General features: G+C 45.3%; 1 protein-coding gene and 1 pseudogene across 2 annotated transcripts in view; both read right to left on the reverse strand.

Annotated features, from left to right (window-relative positions):
* KIAA0319L (KIAA0319 like) overlaps positions 1-24,865 on the reverse strand; it is a 295,721-nt gene that overhangs the window by 19,988 nt on the left and 250,868 nt on the right. For both annotated transcript variants that reach the window (XM_063954443.1, XM_063954442.1), the window contains exons 16-18: positions 24,695-24,833; positions 23,294-23,453; positions 1,549-1,691 (exon numbers count right to left, since the gene is read on the reverse strand). In XM_063954443.1, the coding sequence (XP_063810513.1) occupies positions 1,549-1,691; positions 23,294-23,453; positions 24,695-24,833 (442 nt within the window). The remainder of the gene's footprint in view (positions 1-1,548; positions 1,692-23,293; positions 23,454-24,694; positions 24,834-24,865) is intronic.
* Positions 19,279-19,397, reverse strand: LOC135052763 (5S ribosomal RNA; annotated as a pseudogene).

Here is a 24,865-nt window from a genome sequence, read left to right on the forward strand (position 1 = left end):
TGCTGCGCTGCGATAAACTGCAGCGAGCGATCGGGTCGGAATGACCCCCTATATATCAAGCCAAGGACTTAACTCAAGCTGGTTCTTCCCCAGAGCCAGCTAGAACATCCGCATCTGGTTGGGGATTCATGAGCGTCCTTGCAGGCAGCACAGAAACATGCAGGTCCCCACTAAGTAATTTAGACTGACAATGTGTACAAAAATGATGTGAACTCCATGGAACTATTTTGCCAGGGAACTATTCCCTTTTTTGGCATTTTATCAAAATTAGGAGATAATTCCACAAAGCAGTATTATTCTTCGTATTTACACAAAATACATATAGAAAAACAAGTACATATTTGAATATAAATAAGAAAAGTTATCAGATGGTTATCCCAGACTTTTAGCAACGTGAAGTCCCTAAGAGGAATGGAAGGAGAGGAGCTTCACAGCAGTCATCAACTGTTCTTCCTTTCAGGTGTTGTACTGTACCATGTGCTGCATCTCCTCCGAGTGATAGTCATCCTTACCCTTTCAGTAGGGTCCATAGATCCAGCCAACTGAAAGGGCGTTTCAGTAAGTGGGGTATTTTGGTCCAGATGAACTTCTTGCTACCTGCAGACTTTATTTTTAACAGGTATCAGTTTTGCATACATAGAGAGTGCACAAGATTCCACCAGGGCTGCACTCCGCACACATCCTGGAAGTAGCAGTCGGAGCACACTCTCTCACTCTTAAGGCCCCCACACATTAGAACTATATTGTACACAGTGTGCGCGATTTCGACACATCGGATCAATTGATCGTTAATAAAAGTGCAAATCGTGTACCTTTCAGTAACGATAATGTGCGCTCCCGCTGGCCATTTGCTGTATCTTCAAATCTTCACTGCTGCAGGCAAGATCTGAAGCTATCGTCAACAATAGCATGCTCCTGGATATTGCCACTCCTCAGACCTTTTCCAGATCTTAAAGATCTATCTTATGTGTATGCACCATATCGCGAGTCTGGGACTGCTGTGGAGTTCAAGGGAAATCGTTGCGACATAACCCGTTTGCGAGTTGTTCTAATGTGTGGGGACCTTTCATGAGGCCTCTGCCGCTGGACCACCACTGAGCGGTAGAACCAGCTGCCACATCCCGGCGGGTGGATTCACCAGGGTACCTCAATGTGGGCAGCCTCTGCATCTGCCTCCTCCTCCGTGGCCATCAATGGGAGTCGCCCTCCTCATGGCTGCCATTTCGCAGTAGCCATGAGTCAACAACCCCCTAGAGCACAAGCAGTGTCCCTCATATGAAGGAAGGAGAAAAATAAAGAGACCAGGCATGTTGAATAGCGAATAGTCCAGGAAAGCACTAGAAGCTCTCCAGGCACCAATAGCCATTGTTAAGTAAATTTTGTAGATTGTTAACCCTACACGCTTGCTACTAAAAATCATTCTGGCTTCAGTGGTTGGGAATTGAATGGGCTTTTATCTGTTTAGGAAGGAACATAAGACTGGACAACCCACATGCACAAATCACACATCTGACTTTGAAATGTACATATACTCTATTGCTCACTCACTGAATGTGTCAATCTCAAGTGCTCTGAAGATGAGGAAATCACTCTGTTGTTTGCGCAGTTCATTGCGAAGTGTGCAGGCAACCTGGTAACCATTCATGACCAAGTGAGGGGGCTGATTCTTCACATAAAAGACCACCTTTGTGCTGAAAGGAAAGAAAAGGAATATAAGGACAAAAACTGTGTCAAGAAAGATATACAAGATGATGATATTAGTAAGGTGACATGTTACATTAAACAATAATAAACTGGCCAAATGAGACTATAAAATCCAGCTATATAATGATGTCATTCAATTTAGTATACTGGCCTATTGTGGATAATCAGTAATATTAGTGATGCAGACATTATGTCAATATTTACAATGCAGACAGTCATAATGTCGACACGCATTGTTGAAAAGCCAACATGGAACATGTCGGCATGGAAGGAACGGGTTTGGGTTATGCACTAGGGGGAGTTTTAGATGCTAGCTATACTGCCAGCACAAACACAGGAACATGCCGTAAGTCACCATAGGTTGATCACCAGACCTGGTAGACATCACTGGAGCCGCTGGACCAGAGAAATCGGGTACGTAACCACTAGACTATCAGGAACATTTTTTCACCATTCTAATCAAGTCAACATTTAGTCAGTGTAGACATACTGGGGGAGATTCAAATGTTTGAAACGTCAGTTGGGAGTCTTTTTCCCCCCTATCTAATAGACAGGAAAAAACAGACACCCAACAGACTTTTCAAACATTTGAATTCCACCCAATGAATGTCGACATTACAACCATGTTGACACAATAAATTTTGAACAAACTATACAGAAAGCCAAATATTATTAACACTTGCAGAGTGACACCACAAAACAAGTTCTCCCGCTGTAGTGCTACCAGGCTGACGTAGTGCTGATATAGGTATTTTCCGGGGCACCCCTAATTTTTGTCCATCTCTCCCTTGAAATTGCTTATTATCAACACTGGGGGAAAAATATAAGTTTTTCAACCCCCATTTATTTAAAAAGAAAGAAAGTAAAAGAAAACCTACACAGATGACAGCTCTCATCTTCAAATATTTGTGTCAAGATGCCAACTATGGTTACCTTTACATTACCATACATTAAAAATGTTCAGAAAAAAAAAAAATTAAATTAATCTCTAAATAAATAGTTACAAAAATAATTTATAATCTGACTTGGTTCACATCACTGGAGCCTTGATTCCCAAAGCCTTTGGTAGTCTAACTGCTGCTCCATCAGTAGTGTGATTGGCCCATTCACAGTTGCTTACAATACAGTAATTTCACATTTCCAAACTAAATGACACTATTTGTACATTTCCCACCACTGTAAATATTGCAGTTTTCCTGCTAATACTCCCAGATTAACCCACACCGCATGTTCCGTACTGTGTGATTGTGGATTACAATACGAAATGTGCAATTTATTTATAACCAAAAAATAAGGCAAAACGGAGCAGAATCACACCCATGTCATACATTCATTCTGCAGTGGGGGAAATCATCCAGAACCCCAAAAAGTGGCAAATAAGAGAGCAGGACAGTGTGAAAGTGGTTAGTAGCCATAAGCAAAAGTATTGGAGGTAGTTCATTGGTGTTTTTATAACTTTTATAAATGAAGGAAAAATGAAAGCCAGTGATTGTATTTCAGAAAATAAATTGGTCTGATTAATTTGGGATACATTAAATGTATCGATTGTGATTTTTGTTTTTACTGTTTACATACAAATTTGTAAAATGCCCTTAAAAAAAGAACTTTTTCCTAGTTTTCACCACCTAGTAAGTTGCAAAATAAAAACAGCAAATGTAATAGGGTGCGATTTTATAGGAGTCTAAAAAAGCACACCAAATCGCACAATTGTAACTTGTGATTTTTTTTTCTAAAAATCGCAAATGTAATGGGGTGTGAATTTTAAAGTTAAAACGGAATTCCCATGCGATTATTGTCGGTTTTTAGTAAAGGAAACATGCGATTTTTAGTAATAAAAACATCAGGTTTTTAAGTCATGTTCTTTATTACTGATTCAGAAGCATGCACAGATCAGTGAGATCTCTGCATGCTTCTGTCTATAAAAGTAAAGAAAGTGTTAAAAATGGTAGCTGTAGTTCCACAACAAAAGAAATAACCCAAAAAAGACGACACACACACACACACACACACACACACACACACACACACACACACACACACACACACACACACACACACACACACACACACAGTGAATGTAAAAGTTTATTTACACCCTCACACATACTTACCTAGTGTAGAATCCATTAGGGTACCTGTAAAAAAAAATCCCCAATATACTCACCTAGAATCCAGTGTAGATCGGTCCAAGGGGGTCATTCCGAGTTGATCGTAGCTGTGCTAAATTTAGCACACCTACGATCATTTACACTGACCCGCATGTCAGTGCCGCCCCGCATGTCAATGCCTTTGCACTTCAAGAGTAACTCCCGGCCAGCGCAGCTTTAGCGTGCTGGCTGGGAGCTACACCTCGCTCCCCGGCCCGTAGCGGCTGCGTGTGACGTCACGCAGCCGCTGCGGCCCGCCCCCCGTTCGGTCCGGCCACGCCTGCGTTGGCCGGACCGCACTTACGAAACGCCGTTTTGCCCCCTCTGCCCAGCGACCGCCTCTGCCTGTCAATCAGGCAGAAGCGATCGCAGCCCTGCCACGTCTTTCGCCCGTCTGGCATGCGCCGGCACACTACGGCACCGGCGCATGCGCAGTAGAGACCCGTTCGTTTGGCTGCGATAAACAGCAGCAAGCGAACGGGTCAGAATGACCCCCCAAGTACGCATCCACAGGGTTAAAAATAAGATTTTACTTACCGATAAATCTATTTCTCGTAGTCCGTAGTGGATGCTGGGGACTCCGTCAGGACCATGGGGATTAGCGGCTCCGCAGGAGACAGGGCACAAAACTAAAGCTTTAGGATCAGGTGGTGTGTACTGGCTCCTCCCCCTATGACCCTCCTCCAAGCCTCAGTTAGGATACTGTGCCCGGACGAGCGTACACAATAAGGAAGGATATTGAATCCCGGGTAAGACTCATACCAGCCACACCAATCGCACCATATAACTTGTGATCTAAACCCAGTTAACAGTATGACAAACGTAGGAGCCTCTGAACAGACGGCTCACAACAATAACAACCCGATTTTTTTGTAACAATAACTATGTACAAGTATTGCAGACAATCCGCACTTGGGATGGGCGCCCAGCATCCACTACGGACTACGAGAAATAGATTTATCGGTAAGTAAAATCTTATTTTCTCTGACGTCCTAAGTGGATGCTGGGGACTCCGTCAGGACCATGGGGATTATACCAAAGCTCCCAAACGGGCGGGAGAGTGCGGATGACTCTGCAGCACCGAGTGAGAGAACTCCAGGTCCTCCTCAGCCAGGGTGTGCCCCTGACCAAGTAGCAGCTCGGCAAAGTTGTAAAGCCGAGACCCCTCGGGCAGTCGCCCAAGATGAGCCCACCTTCCTTGTGGAATGGGCATTTATATATTTTGGCTGTGGCAGTCCTGCCACAGAATGTGCAAGCTGAATTGTACTACACATTCAACTAGCAATCGTCTGCTTAGAAGCAAGAGCACCCAGTTTTTTGGGTGCATACAGGATAACAGCAAGTCAGTTTTCCTGACTCCAGCCGTCCTGGAATCTATATTTTCAGGGCCCTGACAACATCTAGCAACTTGGAGTCCTCCAAGTCTCTAGTAGCCGCAGGTACCACAATAAGCTGGTTCAGATGAAACGCTGACACCACCTTAGGGAGAACTGGGGACGAGTCCGCAGCTCTGCCCTGTCCGAATGGACAATCAGATATGGGCTTTTGTGAGACAAAGCCGCCAATTCTGACACTCGCCTGGCCGAGGCCAGGTCCAACATCATGGTCACTTTCCATGTGAGATATTTCAAATCCACAGATTTGAGCGGTTTAAACCAACGTGATTTGAAGGAATCCCAGGACTACGTTGAGATCCCACAGTGCCACTGGAGGCACAAAAGGGGGTTGTATATGCTGTACTCCCTTGTCAAATTTCTGGACTTCAGGAACTGAAGCCAATTCTTTCTGGAAGAAAATCGACAGGGCCGAAATTTGAACCTTAATGGACCCCAATTTGAGGCCCATAGACACTCCTGTTTGCAGGAAATGCAGGAATCGACCGAGTTGAAATTTCTTCGTGGGGCCTTCCTGGCCTCACACCACGCAACATATTTTCGCCACATGTGGTGATAATGTTGTGCGGTCACCTCCTTCCTGGCTTTGACCAGGGTAGGAATGACCTCTTCCGGAATGCCTTTTTCCCTTAGGATCCGGCGTTCAACCGCCATGCCGTCAAACGCAGCCGCGGTAAGTCTTGGAACAGACATGGTACTTGCTGAAGCAAGTCCCTTCTTATCGGCAGAGGCCCTGAGTCCTCTGTGAGCATCTCTTGAAGTTCCGGGTACCAAGTCCTTCTTGGCCCATCCGGAGCCACGAGTATAGTTCTTACTCCTCTACGTCTTATAATTCTCAGTACCTTTGGTATGAGAAGCAGAGGAGGGAACACATACACCGACTGGTACACCCATGGTGTTACCAGAACGTCCACAGCTATTGCCTGAGGGTCTCTTGACCTAGCGCAATACCTGTCCAGTTTTTTTGTTCAGGCGGGACGCCATCATGTCCACCTTTGGTCTTTCCCAACGGTGCACAATCATGTGGAAAAAACTTCTCGATGAAGTCCCCACTCTCCCGGGTGGAGGTCGTGCTGAGGAAGTCTGCTTCCCAGTTGTCCACTCCCGGAATGAAAACTGCTGACAGTGCTATCACATGATTTTCCGCCCAGCGAAGAATCCTTGCAGTTTCTGCCATTGTCCTCCTGCTTCTTGTGCCGCCCTGTCTGTTTACGTGGGCGACTGCCGTGATGTTGTCCCACTGGATCAATACCGGCTGACCTTGAAGCAGAGGTCTTGCTAAGCTTAGAGCATTGTAAATTGCTCTTAGCTCCAGTATATTTATGCGGAGAGAAGTCCCCAGACTTGATCACACTCCCTGGAAATTTTTTCCCTGTGTGACTGCTCCCCAGCCTTTCAAGCTGGAATCCGTGGTCACCAGGACCCAGTCCTGAATGCATAACTGTGGCCCTTTAGTAGATGAGCACTCTGCAGCCACCACAGAAGAGACACCCTTGTCCTTGGAGACAGGGTTATCCGCTGATGCATCTGAAGATGCGATCCGGACCATTTGTCCAGCAGATCCCACTGAAAAGTTCTTGCGTGAAATCTGCCGAATGGAATCGCTTCGTAAGAAGCCACCATTTTTCCCAGGACCCTTGTGCAATGATGCACTGACACTTTTCCTGGTTTTTGGAGGTTCCTGACTAGCTCGGATAACTCCCTGGCTTTCTCCTCCGGGAGAAACACCTTTTTCTGGACTGTGTCCAGAATCATCCCTAGGGACAGCAGACGTGTCGTCGGAGACAGCTGCGATTTTGGAATATTTAGAATCCACCCGTGCTGTCGTAGAACTACTTGAGATAGTGCTACTCAGACCTCCAACTGTTCTCTGGACCTTGCCCTTATCAGGAGATCGTCCAAGTAAGGGATAATTAAGACGCCTTTTCTTTGAAGAAGAATCATCATTTCGGCCATTACCTTGGTAAAGACCCGGGGTGCCGTGGACAATCCAAACGGCAGCGTCTGAAACTGATAGTGACAGTTTTGTACCACGAACCTGAGGTACCCTTTGTGAGAAGGGCAAATTTGGACATGGAGGTAAGCATCCTTGATGTCCAGGGACACCATATAGTCCCCTTCTTCCTGGTTCGCTATCACTGCTCTGAGTGACTCCATTTAGAATAGGTCTCACCGAGCCGTCTGGCTTCAGTACCACAATATAGTGTGGAATAATACCCCTTTACTTGTTGTAGGAGGGGTACTTTGATTATCACCTGCTGGGAATACAGCTTGTGAATTGTTTCCAATACTGCCTCCCTGTCGGAGGTAGACGTTGGTAAAGCAAACTTCAGGAACCTGCGAGGGGGAGACGTCTCGAATTTCCAATCTGTACCCCTGGGATACTACTTGTAGGATCCAGGGGTCCACTTGCGAGTGAGCCCACTGCGTGCTGAAACTCTTGAGACGACCCCCCACCGCACCTGTTTGTACGGCCCCAGCGTCATGCTGAGGACTTGGCAGAAGCGGTGGAAGGCTTCTGTTCCTGGGAATGGGCTGCCTGCTGCAGTCTTCTTCCCTTACCTCTATCCCTGGGCAGATATTATGGGGACGAAAGGACTGAGGCTGAAAAGACTATGTCCTTTTCTGCTGAGATGTGACTTGGGGTAAAAAAGGTGGATTTTCTAGCTGTTGCCGTGGCCACCAGGTCCGATGGACCGACCCCAAATAACTCCTCCCCTTTATACGGCAATACTTCCATGTGCCGTTTGGAATCTGCATCACCTGACCACTGTCGTGTCCATAAACATCGTCTGGCAGATATGGACATCGCACTTACTCTTGATGCCAGAGTTTCGCATATATAGAAATGCATCTTTTAAATGCTCTATAGTCAATAAAATACTGTCCCTGTCAAGGGTATCAATATTTCCAGTCAGGGAATCCGACCAAGCCCCCCCAGCGCTGCCCATCCAGGCTGAGGCGATCGCTGGTCGCAGTATAACACCAGTATGTGTGTATATACTTTCTAGGATATTTTCCAACCTCCTATCAGTTGGCTCCTTGAGGGCGTCCGTATCTGGAGACGGTAACGCCACTTGTTTTTATAAGCGTGTGAGCGCCTTATCCACCCTAAGGTGTGTTTCCCAACGCGCCATAACTTCTGGCGGGAAAGGGTATACCGCCAATAATTTTCTATCGGGGGAAACCCACGCATCATCACACACTTCATTTAATTTATCTGATTCAGGAAAAACCACATGTAGTTTTTTCACACTCCACATAATACCCTTTTTTGTGGTACTTGTAGTATCAGAAATATGTAACATCTCCTTCATTGCCCTTAACAAGTAACGTGTGGCCCTAAAGGAAAATACGTTTGTTTCTTCACCGTCGACACTGGAGTCAGTGTCCGTGTCTGTGTCTGTGTCGACCGACTGAGGTAAAAGGACGTTTTAACGCCCCTGACGGTGTTTTAGACGCCTGGACAGGTACTAATTGGTTTGCCGGCCGTCTCATGTCGTCAACCGACCTTGCAGCGTGTTGACATTATCACGTAATTCCTTAAATAAGCCATCCATTCCGGTGTCGACTCCCTAGAGAGTGACATCACCATTACAGGCAATTGCTCCGCCTCCTCACCAACATCGTCCTCATACATGTCGACACACAAGTACCGACACACAGCACACACACAGGGAATGCTCTGATAGAGGACAGGACCCCACTAGCCCTTTGGGGAGACAGAGGGAGAGTTTGCCAGCACACACCAAAAACGCTATATTATACAGGGATAACCTTTATATAAGTGTTTTTCCCTTATAGCATTTTAATATATATATATACATATCGCCAAATAAGTGCCCCCCCCTCTCTGTTTTAACCCTGTTTCTGTAGTGCAGTGCAGAGGAGAGCCTGGGAGCCTTCCCACCAGCATTTCTGTGAGGGAAAATGGCGCTGTGTGCTGAGGAGAATAGGCCCCGCCCCCTTTTCGGCGGGCTTCTTCTCCCGTTTTTCTGAGACCTGGCAGGGGTTAAATACATCCATATAGCCTCCAGGGGCTATATGTGATGTATTTTTAGCCAGAATAAGGTATTATACATTGCTGCCCAGGGCGCCCCCAGCAACGCCCTGCACCCTCCGTGACCGTTGGTGTGAAGTGTGTGACAACAATGGCGCACAGCTGCAGTGCTGTGCGCTACCTTCATGAAGACTGAAAAGCCTTCTGCCGCCGGTTTCTGGACCTTCAATCTTCAGCATCTGCAAGGGGGGTCGGCGGCGCGGCTCCGGGACGAACCCCAGGGTGAGACCTGTGTTCCGACTCCCTCTGGAGCTAATGGTGTCCAGTAGCCTAAGAAGCCAATCCATCCTGCACGCAGGTGAGTTGAACTTCTCTCCCCTAAGTCCCTCGATGCAGTGAGCCTGTTGCCAGCAGGACTCACTGAAAATAAGAAACCTAAAAACTTTTTCTAAGCAGCTCCTTAAGAGAGCCACCTAGATTGCACCCTGCTCGGACGGGCACAAAAACCTAACTGAGGCTTGGAGGAGGGTCATAGGGGGAGGAGCCAGTACACACCACCTGATCCTAAAGCTTTAGTTTTGTGCCCTGTCTCCTGCGGAGCCGCTAATCCCCATGGTCCTGACGGAGTCCCCAGCATCCACTTAGGACGTCAGAGAAAAAAACAAAAAAAACAACACAAAAAACCCGAACTACGCGACTAAAGGGGATCCATGTGTACACATGGATCCCTTTTCCCCGAATGCCGGGACCCCCCGTGACACCTGTCACTACAGGACCTGGCAGCCAATCGGGGAGCGCCACGTCACAGCGCTCTCCTGGCTGAGCGCTCCTGGCCTGTCAATCAGGTAGAGCGCATAGGCTATAATGGAGGATCGCGGTCCTCTATTATAGTCAATGGCGGGAAAACTGCAGTCTGCGGCTAACCGCAAGGTTAATTGAGGTCACTCTTGTGGGTTTTTTACTTTTAACTATTAAAACACTTCTAAAGGCAGAAGCATGCACAGATATCACTGATGTGCATGATTAACCAAAAATCGCCAGTGTAAACCTGGTATATTATTCTGGGGATTTTTGGTAAGGTTTCTTGTCTAAGGGATATATTCAATTCATGTCGGATCTTTTCCGACGGAAAGGATCCGGTATGTGAGTATTCAATAATCGGCCAAACTCGACATGTTTGGCCCGTTCCCGACAATCGGCCTAATTCAGACCTGATCGCTCGCTAGGGTTTTTTTTTTTGCACTGCTGCGAGTAGATAGTCGCCGCCCATAGAGGAGTGTATTTTAGCTTTGCAAGTGTGCGATCACATGTGCAGCCGAGCGGTACAAAATATATTTGTGCAGTTTCTGAGTTGCCCAGAACTTACTCAGCCGCTGCGATCACTTCAGCCTGTCCGGGCCCGGAATTGACGTCAGACATCCGCCCTGCAAACGCTTGCACACGCCTGCGTTTTTCCAAACACTCCCAGGAAACGGTCAGTTGACACCCGCAAACACCTTCTTCCTGTCAATCTCCTTGCGATCGCCTGTGCGAATGGATTCTTCTTACAATCTATAGCACAGCAGCGATACGCTTTGTACCCAAGCGATGTGCCTGCGCATTGCGGTGCATGCGCAGTTCTGACCTAATCGCAGCACAGCAAAAAAACCTAGCGTGCGATCAGGTCTGAAAGACCCTCCATGCCAATCCGACTTTTTTTTAAAGTCGGATTGACACTGTCGGAGATGGGGCTATAACCTGTCAGGTTTGGCCGCACTTCCGACAGTACACGTGGATTCCGACAATCCACGTGTTTTCTGGAAAGTCGGGAATTCCCGACTTGTCTGAAAAAAACAAGAGAAACTGTAGTCTTTCCGACAAGACGGCAGTTTCCGACAAGAATTTAATACCCCCCTAAGTGTCAAAATCGCATCTTATTACAATTGCAATTTTCAGTGTTTTCAATGGGAAAACATCTGGACGCGATTTTGATACTTGAGATTTTTGGTATAAGTAAAAAGATGCGATTTTGTGCAAAACCACATCCTATTACATTTTGCCTTATGTGTTTTACCAGCATTAAAAAGTTACGCAGCCTAGTTCACAGCTAATTGTAATTCAGTCCCTTATTTTAATGTCAAAATGTCAGAACACAGGACTCGATTCAGCATGGATCGCAGAAGGTGGTCACATTCCAACATCAATATCTGTCATTATTTATGCCATACCAACCTGGAAAAAAACAGTTTGCTGCTTTTTCCTCAAAAGGCAAAGTCAATCTATCAAAACTGACCAAAAATGTGTTGTTGTTGTTGTTGTTGTATTACATCATAAGAAAGTGAAATACAGGTTGAGTATCCCATATCCAAATATTCCGAAATACGGAATATTCTGAAATACGGACTTTTTTGAGTGAGAGTGAGATAGTGAAACCTTTGTTTTTTGATGGCTCAATGTACACAAACTTTGTTTAATACACAAAGTTATTAAAAATATTGTATTAAATGACCTTCAGGCTGTGTATATAAGGTGTATATGAAACATAAATGAATTGTGTAAATGTAGACACACTTTGTTTAATGCACAAAGTTATAAAAAATATTGGCTAAAATGACCTTCAGGCTGTGTGTATAAGGTGTATATGTAACATAAATGCATTCTGTGCTTAGATTTAGGTCCCTTCACCATGATATCTCATTATGTTATGCAATTATTCCAAAATACGGAAAAATCCCATATCCAAAATACCTCTGGTCCCAAGCATTTTGGATAAGGGAGACTCAACCTCTAATAGTAAATGAGTGTATTTTACTTTTTATAACCCCTATCAGGAAATACGTTATGGTTCTTGTTTTGGCATTAATGCAACTTTTCAAAGCAGAAGAAAACTGGACTGTGTGCACAGTTTTTCATATGAAAGCTGCACTAGAAAATAATAATGTATTTCTTCTTCTAGCTATTTGAATGGAACGCAGTGTGCAGTAATAACATGGTAGCACAACCAAGCACATCATTCTGAAAAAAAAATAGACATCTGTGTTTATTAACGAAACAGGTCTATATGATTCAGGCAATATGGGATCTTTTCCTGACTTTGGTATCAATATTATTATTGCTTCCTTCATTGACTCAGGGAGCTTATTATCTTCATAATATGCATTAAATGAATCTAATGGGTATATGCAATTGCGGTCGAATTCCCGATATTGTCGAAAAACTGGACTTTTTCGCCAAAAATAAATAAATCGTCAATGCAATTCAGTACTTTCCGTCAAAAAAACGGACTTTCAAAATTCGACTTTTTGAAATTCGACATTTGTCAAATTCGACATTTCTGCAATGGTACAAATGCGGCAATTCGCCAAAAGTATATTCAATTGAAGTTTGGAAATTCGACAACAGTGTTTTTAGACAGTAAATTCGTAATTTTCAATCCGCCACACTTTGGTGGGGGAATCTAATAAAAAAAATTTAAAACATGTTTTTTTTGGTGTTTTTTTTATTGGTAATAGCATATCTATTTATTTTAGAAGGGATTAGGTAATTGGTTTGTCTATTTTGGAGGCACAAGTATTATTTATATATTTTTAAAAATATTATTATTATTATTATTATTTTTTTTAAATGGAATGGTTAAATCCCGAAAAAAAATGGCGTGGGGTCCCCCCTCCAAAGCATAACCAGCCTCGGGCTCTTCGAGCCGGTCCTGGTTCTAAAAATCCGGGGGGGGGGGAAATGACAGGGGATCCCCCATATTTTTAAAACCAGCACCGGGCTCTGCGCCTGGTGCTGGTGCAAAAAATACGGGGGACAAAAAGAGTAGGGGTCCCCCGTATTTTTTACACCAGCATCGGGCTCCACTAGCTGGACAGGTAATGCCACAGCCAGGGGTCACTTTTATACAGCGCTCTGCGGCCGTGGCATTAAATATCCAACTAGTCACCCCTGGCCGGGGTACCCTGGGGGAGTGGGGATCCCTTCAATCAAGGGGTCCCCCCCCCAGCCACCCAAGGGCCAGGGGTGAAGCCCGAGGCTGTCCCTCCCATCCAAGGGCTGCGGATGGGGGGCTGATAGCCTTTGGAAAAATGAAAGAATATTGTTTTTTCCAGTAGTACTACAAGTCCCAGCAAGCCTCCCCCGCAAGCTGGTACTTGGAGAACCACAAGTACCAGCATGCGGGAGAAAAACGGGCCCGCTGGTACCTGTAGTTCTACTGGAAAAAAATACCCAAATAAAAACAGGACACGCACACCTTGAAAGTACAACTTTATTTCACACCTGCCGACACACACATACTTACCTATGTTGACACGACGTTCGGTCCACTTGTCCAAGTAGAATCCGGGGTACCTGTGAATAAAATTATACTCACCTGATCCAGTGTCCAGGTTATAATCCACGTACTTGGCAAAACAACAAAACGGCAACCCGGACCAAACGGACTGAAAGGGGTCCCATGTTTACACATGGGACCCCTTTCCACGAATGCAGAGACCCCCGTGACTGCTGTCACAGAAAGGTCTCTTTAGCCAATCAGCGAGCGCAACGTCCTGGCACTCTGCTGATTGGCTGTATGCGCGTCTGAGCTGTCAGACAGCGCATCGCAAAGCCTCTCCATTATATTCAATGGTGGGAACTTTGCATCAGCGGTGAGGTCACCCGCGGTCAGCGGCTGACCGCGGGTAACCCCACCGCTACCCGCAAAGTTCCCACCATTGAAACTAATGGAGGGAGCTGTGCGATGCGCTGTCTGACAGCAGACGCGCATACAGCCAATCAGGTGAGTGCCACGAAGTGGCTGAAGGGACCTTCTGTGACAGCAGTCACGTGGGGTCCCGGCATTCGTGGAAAGGGGTCCCATGTGTAAACATGGGACCCCTTTCAGTCCGTTTGGTCCGGGTTGCCGTTTTGTTGTTTTTCCAAGTACGTGGATTATAACCTGGACACTGGATTGAGGAGAGTATAATTTTTTTCACAGGTACCCCGGATTCTTCAGTGACGAGGGGGGCTTGGCAGTCGGCGGGTCAACATAGGTAAGTATGTATGTGTCGGCATGTATGAAATAAAGTTGTACTTTCAAGGTGTGCGTGTCCTGTTTTTATTTGGGTATTTTCTTTCCAGTAGAACTACAGGTACCAACGGGCCCGTTTTTCTCCCGCATGCTGGTACTTGTGGTTCTCCAAGTACCAGCTTGCGGGGGAGGCTTGCTGGGACTTGTAGTACTACTGGAAAAAACAATATTCTTTCATTTTTCCAAAGGCTATCAGCCCCCCATCCGCAGCCCTTGGATGGGAGGGACAGCCTCGGGCTTCACCCCTGGCCCTTGGGTGGCTGGGGGGGGGGACCCCTTGATTGGAGGGGTCCCCACTCCCCCAGGGTACCCCGGCCAGGGGTGACTAGTTGGATATTTAATGCCACGGCCGCAGGGCGCTGTATAAAAGTGACCCCCGGCTGTGGCATTATCTGTCCAGCTAGTGGAGCCCGATGCTGGTGTAAAAAATACGGGGGACTCCTACTCTTTTTGTCCCCCGTATTTTTTGCACCAGGCGCAGAGCCCGGTGCTGGTTTTAAAAATACGGGGGATCCCATGACATTTTCACCCCCGGATTTTTAGAACCAGGACCGGCTCGAAGAGCCCGAGGCTGGTTATGCTTTGGAGGGGGGACCCCATGCAATTTTTTTCCGGGTTTTTTCCCGTTTTTTAAAAATCGCAACAAAATCCGTCAAATCGGCCGTTTTTCGTCAGCGGGACTGTCGAATCAGTTTTTTATTGAATATGGTCAATTTCGGCACCCACTTGCCGAAATTAGACGGTCGAATTGTGTCGAATTAAAAAACGGGCGAAAAATTGCCGCGATTCGCCGCTAATTGCATATACCCCTAACAATCTAGGGGCTATTTTTGTAATTATATTTGAAGACCCATCTGTTTTTGCCAGGTAAGCCAAATATCTCCCTCATCTATCCGAGTTTAGAGAACTATTGTGAGATCTAAATAACATTGTACGATTTATACCGTCATACACATGTGCTTTCCATTTCCTTTGGGCTGCCTGCCATTTCAGCCTTGTATCCTCCTGTCTATCTGCTAAATATTTTGCCTCTATACTAATACTCTCATTTTCTAGCTCTAATGTGATTTTCCTATACGACCGTTTTAACTCTGCTATTTTTTTTATCAAAGAGCCCCTCATATATGCTTTAAAGGCATCCCACACAACATCCATACGTGCTGAGCCTACATTGACGTCAAAAAACTCCACCCACTCTTTTTCCAGTTCTGCTCCTGCTCCCATCTGTATTAGCCAAAAGGGATTACATTTCCAAAAGTGTTACCCCTTATCTACCTCCAGATCTATTTGCAATATAATTGGCGAATGGTCCGATATCCCTCTTGGTCTATATTCTATAGAGGATAATCTTGGGAGTATATTTTTAGACACCAATACCAAATCAATTCTTGAAAAGGACCCATGCGTCTGCGAATAACACGAAAGCTGTTGTACCCCGGGGTTCCTTATCCTCCAAGGGTCTGCCCATCCTAAATCTGTTATAAAGGATGCAAAACCTCTATTGTTCTGGGGCTTATCTACTACTGTTTTTCGCCATCTATTTAATACAAGATCCAATATATTATTAAAATCCCCAAGACAGACTACCGGTACTTCTGGTGCTAATGCTACGAACACCAACACTCTCTTTAATGCCTCATATGAAAATGGGGATGGTATATATATATATATAGCTAATATGTTTATCTGAACCGATTTGACTGTACAGTTAAAAAAAAACATATCTTCCTTCTGGATCTATTTTTACCATATTACAAGAGAAAGGAACTGTCTTTTTAATCAATATTGACACCCCCCTTGAACATGACGTATAGGATGCGTGGAATGCCCACCCTATCCATGGCCGTTTCAATGATAATAATCTAGCTCCTACTAAATGCATTTCTAAAAGGCAGATTATTTCTGCATCAAACTGCTTTATTTGTTTAAATACCAATGACCGTTTCATTTTATCATTTAGACCTCTTATATTCCATGTTAGAACTTTCACCATGGATTAAACCAACAAATGTAACAGAGTGGCAAGACATATACGGAGGGTCTCCCCTCTTTCCCTAGAGCATGAAAACATATATTCCCATTTTTTGGAGGGTCCCTTTCACACGTTCACACGTCGCACTGAGGTCCCTAACCACACCAACTATACACTAATACCCCCCACCCTGTATACCACCTCTTGCCTGGCATACCTACTTTCTCCCCCTCCCCACTCCACCCAAATAACAAATATTTATAAAAAATATAATAAAACCCATCCATCATCTTAGGGGCAATAAATGGTAATGGCCACCATAACACGGTGGGCTCCCCAACCCTTATCCTTATAACAATTAATAATCACGTCATCCTTTGGTAACTATTTCTACAGAATACATATTGGGCCTAATCGAGGCCCTGTCCAAATATCAAGCTGTGACCCTTCTATCTCCCAACCAGGGACTGCCACAGAACATCTCAAACCCATTTTACGTGCAAATCTTAACTACTCTCTGATGACATCAATTGTACTCCAGGCATATATCTGTCCAACCACCTTGCTGCATCTTCAGGTGTTGGAATTAATTTTGTCCCTCCATCTAACACCACCCTCAATTTAGAGGGAAACAGCATGGAATAGTTTAATTGTAAATCACGCAATCTCTTCTTTATAGGTACAAATTTAGCTCTGTCCTTCTGCACCTCCAACGCGTAATCCAGAAAAAAAGACACTTTTTCTCCATTCTATTCAATTGTTCTCTTACTGCGCACTAAACTCATCGTAATTTCACGATCACGATAATTCAAAAATCTGGCAATGAGGGTTCGAGGTGGTGCGCCTGGAGGTAGCGGACGTAGAGGCATACGATGAGCTCTTTCTATTGCAAATTGCAATGAAAAGGAGTCTCTTCCAAATTTAGCAGTTAACAATTTTTCCACAAACTTTTCAGGGTTGTTACCCTCCTCCTTTTCTAGTACCCCTACTATCCATACATTGTAGCGACAAATTCGCCCCTCAATGTCTGACAGCTTACTTTTCATACCGCTGATCTGTTCATTTAGACATTTCACCTGTACTTGTAGCTGAACTACTGTATCCTCCATAGAGGATATTCTTACCTCCGCCTCATTCACTCTTTCACATACTTTATGAAGATCTTGCCGTAACAGTGAAATGTCCGACTATATTTTACCATTTTTTTCTGACAAGCAATTTTCACTTGCATTAACTGCCTCAAACACCTGCTGAAGAGTAACATCAGAAATACTACAGGATACATTTGTTTTTGAAGGAGTTGTTTGTGGGGTAGTTGGAACTGATTTCATGCCGCTAGGTTGTGTTCTGGCATAGTTCTCCAATTTGGCGGCAGTTCCTGCCTGACCTGTTTTCCAGCTACTTTCTTACCCCCACACTGCTTGCCAAATATATGTATTCCAATAAAGATACAGTTACTCACAGAATAGAGGTTCAAACAGCACTGTCCCAATCAACATCAATAAGTAATAACTCACGTGCTCCAGATTAATTAAAGCTGGAGCTTGCCAGAACATAGCCGTCTTGCACTCGGCTTTTTGTATTACTAAGGGCTCATTTATTCTTATGCCACTGATTAAGCTGGTGCCACGTTTGATTCATCTCCAACTCCCCCATGCTTCCCCGACCACACCTCAGATGTCTCGCCTCCACTTCTGACCCTCTCACAGTCCCAGTGGTGGATGAGGGGGAAGGGGGGCTAAAACAGGGGAGAAAACGAAAAAGTACAGCCAAACTGGGCTAGCAGCAGCGTCCAGACAGCCCTTAACACCGGATCCACTGCTCCACTTTGCTCCGGATCCCTCGGCCGTTCTGGCAACTCCCGGCCGCACTCGCTTCTGCGCGGCTACGCTGCCCGTGGTCTCTCACCTCCACCGCACTGCCTGGAGCCATGGCACCACACACCCCGGGTTTCCCTTCCGCCGGCTCACAGGCCGCCCGAGTCTCTCACCCCCAGGACAGGGTCTCTGCCACACTGCCTGGCTCCACAGTAGACACCGGGGTTACTTCCGCCGGATCCCAGATCACATCCTCAGGGCAGGTCGCACGGTTAGCGGGATCCAAGCAAGGGACTCCCGCTCCACAATCAACCCGTCCCCCGCTGCAGGAGATAAACGACCCAGGCAATACTGTAGTCCACCTTGCGGCTCTAGGACCGTTGAGACGAACAGGATTTTCTTACATGGTACGGGAGCCCTTGTTAGCCCTCACCTACTCCCGCGCTGCCGTGGCCACGCCCCTCAGCTCCTGAATCCTTAAGTGAATTTTGGATATTTTGTTCACAGGTAAAATTACTCTCTGAATACCCAATTCCAACACTGCCCCCAAGTGAGTCATCCGTTGTGACGGAACCCAACGACTTTGCCCAATTTATGAGCCAACTGTATCTCTGTAACAAGCTGTTGTCTGTTGCAGATGACACTGAACAATTCCTGAGACTGTGCCAGGATTAATAAGTCGTTGAGGCATTGATTTTTTTTAAAATCCTTATCCCCTGCAAATGGAGAGAAGATGCCATCACCACCGTAATTTTGGTGAATACTCTGGGAGCTGTGGTCAGTCCAAATGGTAGGGCCTGAAACTGCAAATGATGATGGAGGATAGCACACCCGACATAGTGCTGATGGGACAATGCTATAGGAACATGTAGATAAATATCCTGAATATCCAGGGATACCATAAAATCCTCCTGATCCATGGCCAAAGTAATGGAACGTAAAGTCTCCGTATGAAACCAGAGGCACCCGAATGTACTTTTTCAGTGCTTCGATATTGAGTATGGGCCGGAACGACCCATTTGGCTTCTGGACTAAAAACAGGTTGGAATAAAACCTTGTCCTCGTTGTGCAGGAGGAACTGGAATTATCACTCCTGACTGAAGCAACTTCTGAACTGCCTCTTGCAAAGCCCTGGTCTTCAGTTCCACTAAAGACGGGCTGGTACAAACTTTTAATGAGGGTGTTTCTTGAAAACACCTACAGCACCTGGTATTCCTAGGTGGTTTACCATCCAAGTACTAACCCGGACCAATACTGCTTAGCTTCCAAGATCAGATAAGATTGGGCAGGTCCAGTGTGGTATGGCTGTAGATCATAACCGTAAGATACAGCTTCTTGCACCCAGGCATCTGTAGTAGACTGCTGCCAGATCTGAGCAAACTGAAGAAGTCAACCTCCCACCCTGGGTTCCCCCAGGAGGAGGCCCGCACCATCAGGCCGATAGCTTATCTTCAGATTTGAAAACTGGTCCTCTGGTAGCCCTTTATACCTTTTAGTTTTACCAGAGTTGTTGGATTGGACTGTTTGCCGTTAACCTTTTCTTTTGCTTTTCCTTGATTCCGAAAGGACCGAAAAGCTAGAAATTAGGCTTGAATTTATGTGTGAAAGGAAAACTTCACTTTCTTGGAGTCTGCTTCTGACTCCAAAATGCTGTTTAATTCTTTACCAAAAAGAATATCTCCAGTAAACAAGGATAAGACTCCGGAACCTTCCTGGATTCTGAATCAGCTTTCCATGTACATAGCCAACCCGCTCTGTGAGCTGCTACTGCTGATGCCCGAGAGGCAATTGTACCCATATCCAGGGCCGCTTATCGCAGCCTGTTTGATGTGTGCAATATGGGATTTTATCACTCTAGATACCATTGAAAGATCCTCCTTCAATGCATCAGCACAGACTGCCACTGCTTACGCCATCCAGGCTGAAGCCATGATTGCCCAAGACAAGGAAAAAAATAGTTTTTAGAAAACCCTCGACTCTCCTATACTTGACATCATTTATTTATGTTGAAAGCAGAAGTAATGTAGATTTCGCACTCAACCTTGGGAGCCACCTCCCTATTTTAAACTGCCCCCAGCTGGACGAGGATAATTGGAATTCCATTTCTTGAAATTCTAACTTCTTACTGGGTGTAACCCAAACCTCTTTGGGTTTCCATCAGCTGTTTTGGGACGTTTAAACACAGTTGCCTTAGGGGGTAATTCCAAGTTGATCGCAGCAGGAATTTTTTTAGCAGTTAGGCAAAACCATGTGCACTGCAGGGGAGGCAGATATAACATGTGCAGATAGAGTTAGATTTGGGTGGGTTATTTTGTTTCTGTGCAGGGTAAATACTGGCTGCTTTATTTTTACACTGCAAATTAGATTGCAGATTGAACACACCACACCCAAATCTAACTCTCTCTGCACATGTTATATCTGTCCCCCCTGCAGTGCACATGGTTTTGCCCAACTGCTAAAAAAATTCCTGCTGCGATCAACTTGGAATTACCCCCTTAGTTTTTAACACAGGCTCTGCTGCCTCTTCTAAGGATAGAATGGCTTACACAGCAATAATTAGCTCAGTTATGTCCACTGAGCTGAGACCTTCCTCCGAAGTGCAATAAGTCCTCATCCTCCGACGAGTCCTCATCTAAAACGTGTAGACTGTGAAGATGTTGTATCATGTCTATGTGATTTACTTACCACCGGCCTTTTAGCCTGCTTTTGTTGAGAGGCTGCCAATATCTGAGGGGGATAAACCTCAGAATGAATGTTGCATGTAAGGGTTAATAGGGTAACCTATCCCTGGTATAGGAGCTGGCATTATCTGCTCAGCTCTATTGGATCCTGATAGGTCAACCCAGTTTCGCAAGACAAACATGAAATGAGTGTTGGTGCTGCTGTGGAAAATGTATTTTCCTCACCCTTGCTGCACTTAGACATGATAAATAAACCACTCAGCTGTACAGTGCTACTACACAATTTGTGACTGTAATCACTTCTAAATTTGTTAAAGTGACACACAATCCGATCCTACCCTGCTTTACACCAGCACGAGGATCGGAATACACAGAAAAACTGACAGAATTATAGTAAAGTCAGCAATCACACTAGCAATCAGTCACAGGTTATACATTAGTATAATAAGCAATATGAGCACATCATCAACTACAACTACATTTCAAGTATGTAGGAGAAACCTATTACTGCATTACCTTATATAGGATTTAACTGTATTCAGTCGCACAGCGAAATAAAACAACAGCAATAGTTACCAGACTCGTATGCATCAGGCACTAATCCAACAATTCGTACTCAAAGGTAGATAGAGACTTAGGGCCTAATTCAGACCTGATCAAGGCAAGCGATTTTTGCACTGCTGCGATCAGATAGTCACCACCTTCAGGGGGAGTGTATTTTAGCTGTGCAAGTGTGCGAATGCATGTGTAGCAGAGCTGCACAAACTGATTTTATGCAGTCTCTGCGCAGCCCAGGATCTACTCAGCCGCTGCAATCACTTCAGCCTGTCAAGGACCGGAATTGACGTCCAGAACCCTTCCTGCAAACGCATGGACACGCATGCGTTTTTTCAACCCCTCCCTGAAAACGGTCAGTTGCCAGCCACAAACGCCTTCTTCCTGTCAATCTCCTTGCGAACGCCTGTGCAAATGGATCTCTTGCACAAACCCATCGCTGAGCGGAGATCCGCTATGTACCTATGCGACGTGCCAGCGCATTGCGGTGTATACGCAGTTCGGACCTGATTGCAGGCTGTGAGAAAAGGCAGCCTAGCGTCTGACTCCCCACTGCTGCCATCAACCCTAGGGATCGCATCATCATACTACCCCTGGAGCCTATGATCCCTAGGGCCTAGCGCTGGTGCACCCTAGGTGGCAGCTGCGTCAGTGACTGTTTGGTAGTCTCCTCCCAAAACAGTGTGGCTGCGTCCGTGTTCCCCCTCTAAGTGGAACCGATGCCTTACCTTCTCCCCACAGCCTGGTAACGTCTGCTGGACTTGCTAGTATATCCGACACAGACGCCCGCCGAAACAGCACTGTACTCGTTGGTAAGCATTGTCACGACCCGGCGGGGAGTTGTTGGATCGACTCTTTCTAAGGTACGTATAAGATGCTTTTTTGAAAGATCGCTCAAAAAAATAATAAGACTATAAAAATAAAATAAAAAAGCTTATGGCTGCTAAAAAACCAGCAGCCCTCTTGACCATGGTCAGGCTCCTGCCGCACCAAAAAACTGATTTGCCTGGGCCAGGAGGCGGGGATATATGGACGGGCCCATTGCATGCTGGGAGGACGAAAGCTTTTACCGATTGGTGCAAATCGGCCGTCGCGTCATCATATCCCAGTGTTATCCTGTGGATAACCTGTGGACCCTGCCGGAGAACAAAAAAATTATTCTGACCCTTTGTGACCTCCACTTTTGTTGCTTTATCCTCCAACCCATTGTTGAGTGTTGACGCTGCCTGTATGCTGCTCAGTTTCCTGCTCCAGGCTCCAAGATACCACATTAAATGGATCTGCAGATTTCATGCCTAGATAACAGTGAAATCCTTTAATTTAGTTGCTCTTTCATTAATGTCCTCTTTGTGGCCCTGCAAAAGGTATGCACCCATTTTAAAACCTCTTGCACATTATACACAATGTAGACAAAAGTGATTGGACCACCGCAAGTGAAATGGTGTGTTCCTGCAGCAGACATGTGTTCGTGAAAACATAAAACGAGTCACTGATTATATCACATGCTAATAAAATGACTTGCTAGAAGGAGATAGCAGAGTTTGAAAAGGGGTTCATTGTAGGTTGCGCAATGTCATGATTCCAGGGTGACACTGGACTAGTATATAGAAAATTCGGTAACCCGGATGGATTGCCCAGCTCTTAACCCCAATTAGAACCTCAGGGATGAATTGGAGCGACATGCCGGTATGTTCTATCTAGACTGTCTCAACCTTCTTTAGTGTCACAGTTGGTCACTGTAATTAAGGTGTAATGTCAAAATATATCGGCTGCTGTTTGCCAACAAGGGAATCTGCGGTAATCACTGCATGTGGTGGACCTACAAAGTACTGACAGTAATAAAATCTTTATCTATTTGTTGTCAGTGTCCAATCACTTTTGTATACATAGTGTAGAACTCAAAAGTACATTGCCTCACTTAGTGAAGCAAAGATTAATAGCGTCAACTGGTTTTCATAAGAAGCGGGATTTACCTCTTTTCTGTGTAGAGCTGGATCTTCTGCACCGTGATATCAGAGTCTAGAACACCAAGAAGAACCCCAATCTGCCTCATAAACATCCCCTTCTGCCTTTCAGTCAGCTGGCTGACATTCACATCCAGAATCATCTCCACCAGGTTATTTTTCATGGGGTCTGAGAATAGAGAAAATGAGTTCTAGTTTCCACTGACTGTAATGTACCATAAGCAGAATAATACTCCTGGTACACCCATCAGATGGCATTATATGACTGACATTAAATGATGTGAAAGGCAAAGCAAGAACGGATAGCAGTTTTCTTCTGGCTGCTTTTTTTAGGTGACATGGATTTGACACTAAATCCACAAGAACCTGGTGACAGATACTGGCAGACATCTGTCAACATCAGATGTGGCAGAAGGACTGATGCCTGAGAAAGCCTCTGGGTAACTCTTCAGAGCAGTATATGAGGCTTTGACCATTTCAGCTGCCGAAATTCTGATTATGTATTTTTGAAATGCTTTAAAAAAAATGAGTAGTATAAATAATAAAGTATTTCGAAAACATGACTGATGCTAAAGGGATATTTAACAGATATAATACATATCCTTTAAACAACAGGATATTGGTGACCTATATATATATATAAGAAAATCAACATCTCTACTGTATTATAAGGGCATTATAAATCACTGAGTGGCTCCATAATCATATAAAGGCAGTGTGTTTTTATGTTAGTGGCGATATATCAGCGATATAGCGATGATTGCTAACTGGGGAGGTTGCCTGTTGTATACCCGGCTTTAGATAGAATTGCAGACAATCTGAACAGAAACACGCCATAAGCAGGGCCGGTGCAAGGTCTCTATGCACCCTAGGCAAAGCTTCAACCCGGTGCCCCCTAACCTGCAACCCCCCTGCAGGAGGTGCATCAGGGCTATGAGGAGCAGCCGTGGGGGTGCCCCTCGGGAGCCATAGTTACATCCGCATCCTATGTGCCTTCACATGACTTGATGTTTACTCATGTCGGCACAGAGGAAGCACTGAGACACTATGTGGTACAGCCTGATAGTGGAGGCTGCACTTGATTAGACCCACAGCAGCAGCCAGCGCAGTGTAAAAGGAAGAGGCTGCATACAGAGACATCCTTCAGTTTTTTGCTAGATGAATTCAGTGGCACCCCCCAGGAGTCGGCGCCCCTAGGCAGCCGCCTAAAGCTGCCTAATGGTAGAGCCGGCCCTGGCCATTAGACAGCATGAGACACAAAGGATGAAAGGTTTATCTCATTGTCAATCACATCAATCTAGAAGCATATGTGATTATATTATTACATAAGCATTTAGTATATTGTTTATAAGATTGATCATCAAGGTTTGGGGCTTCATGACAGAATTGCACATTTCCAACTTATCTGACCTGGTTTCACATCTACAGTAGCCCTGTCGCTGTCACTCTCTCCTTTGGCATCAGTCACCTTCAAGTGAAAGATGTAAGTTCCTTCAACGAGGTTAGCGAGGAACAGGACTGCATGATGGTCAGAGTTATTCAACACCTCCTGTAAAGAAAGAACCACAGTGGCTTTTAGTG

Source organism: Pseudophryne corroboree, chromosome 2 (genome assembly GCF_028390025.1).
Source record: "Pseudophryne corroboree isolate aPseCor3 chromosome 2, aPseCor3.hap2, whole genome shotgun sequence".
NCBI classification, from domain to species: Eukaryota; Metazoa; Chordata; class Amphibia; order Anura; family Myobatrachidae; genus Pseudophryne; species Pseudophryne corroboree.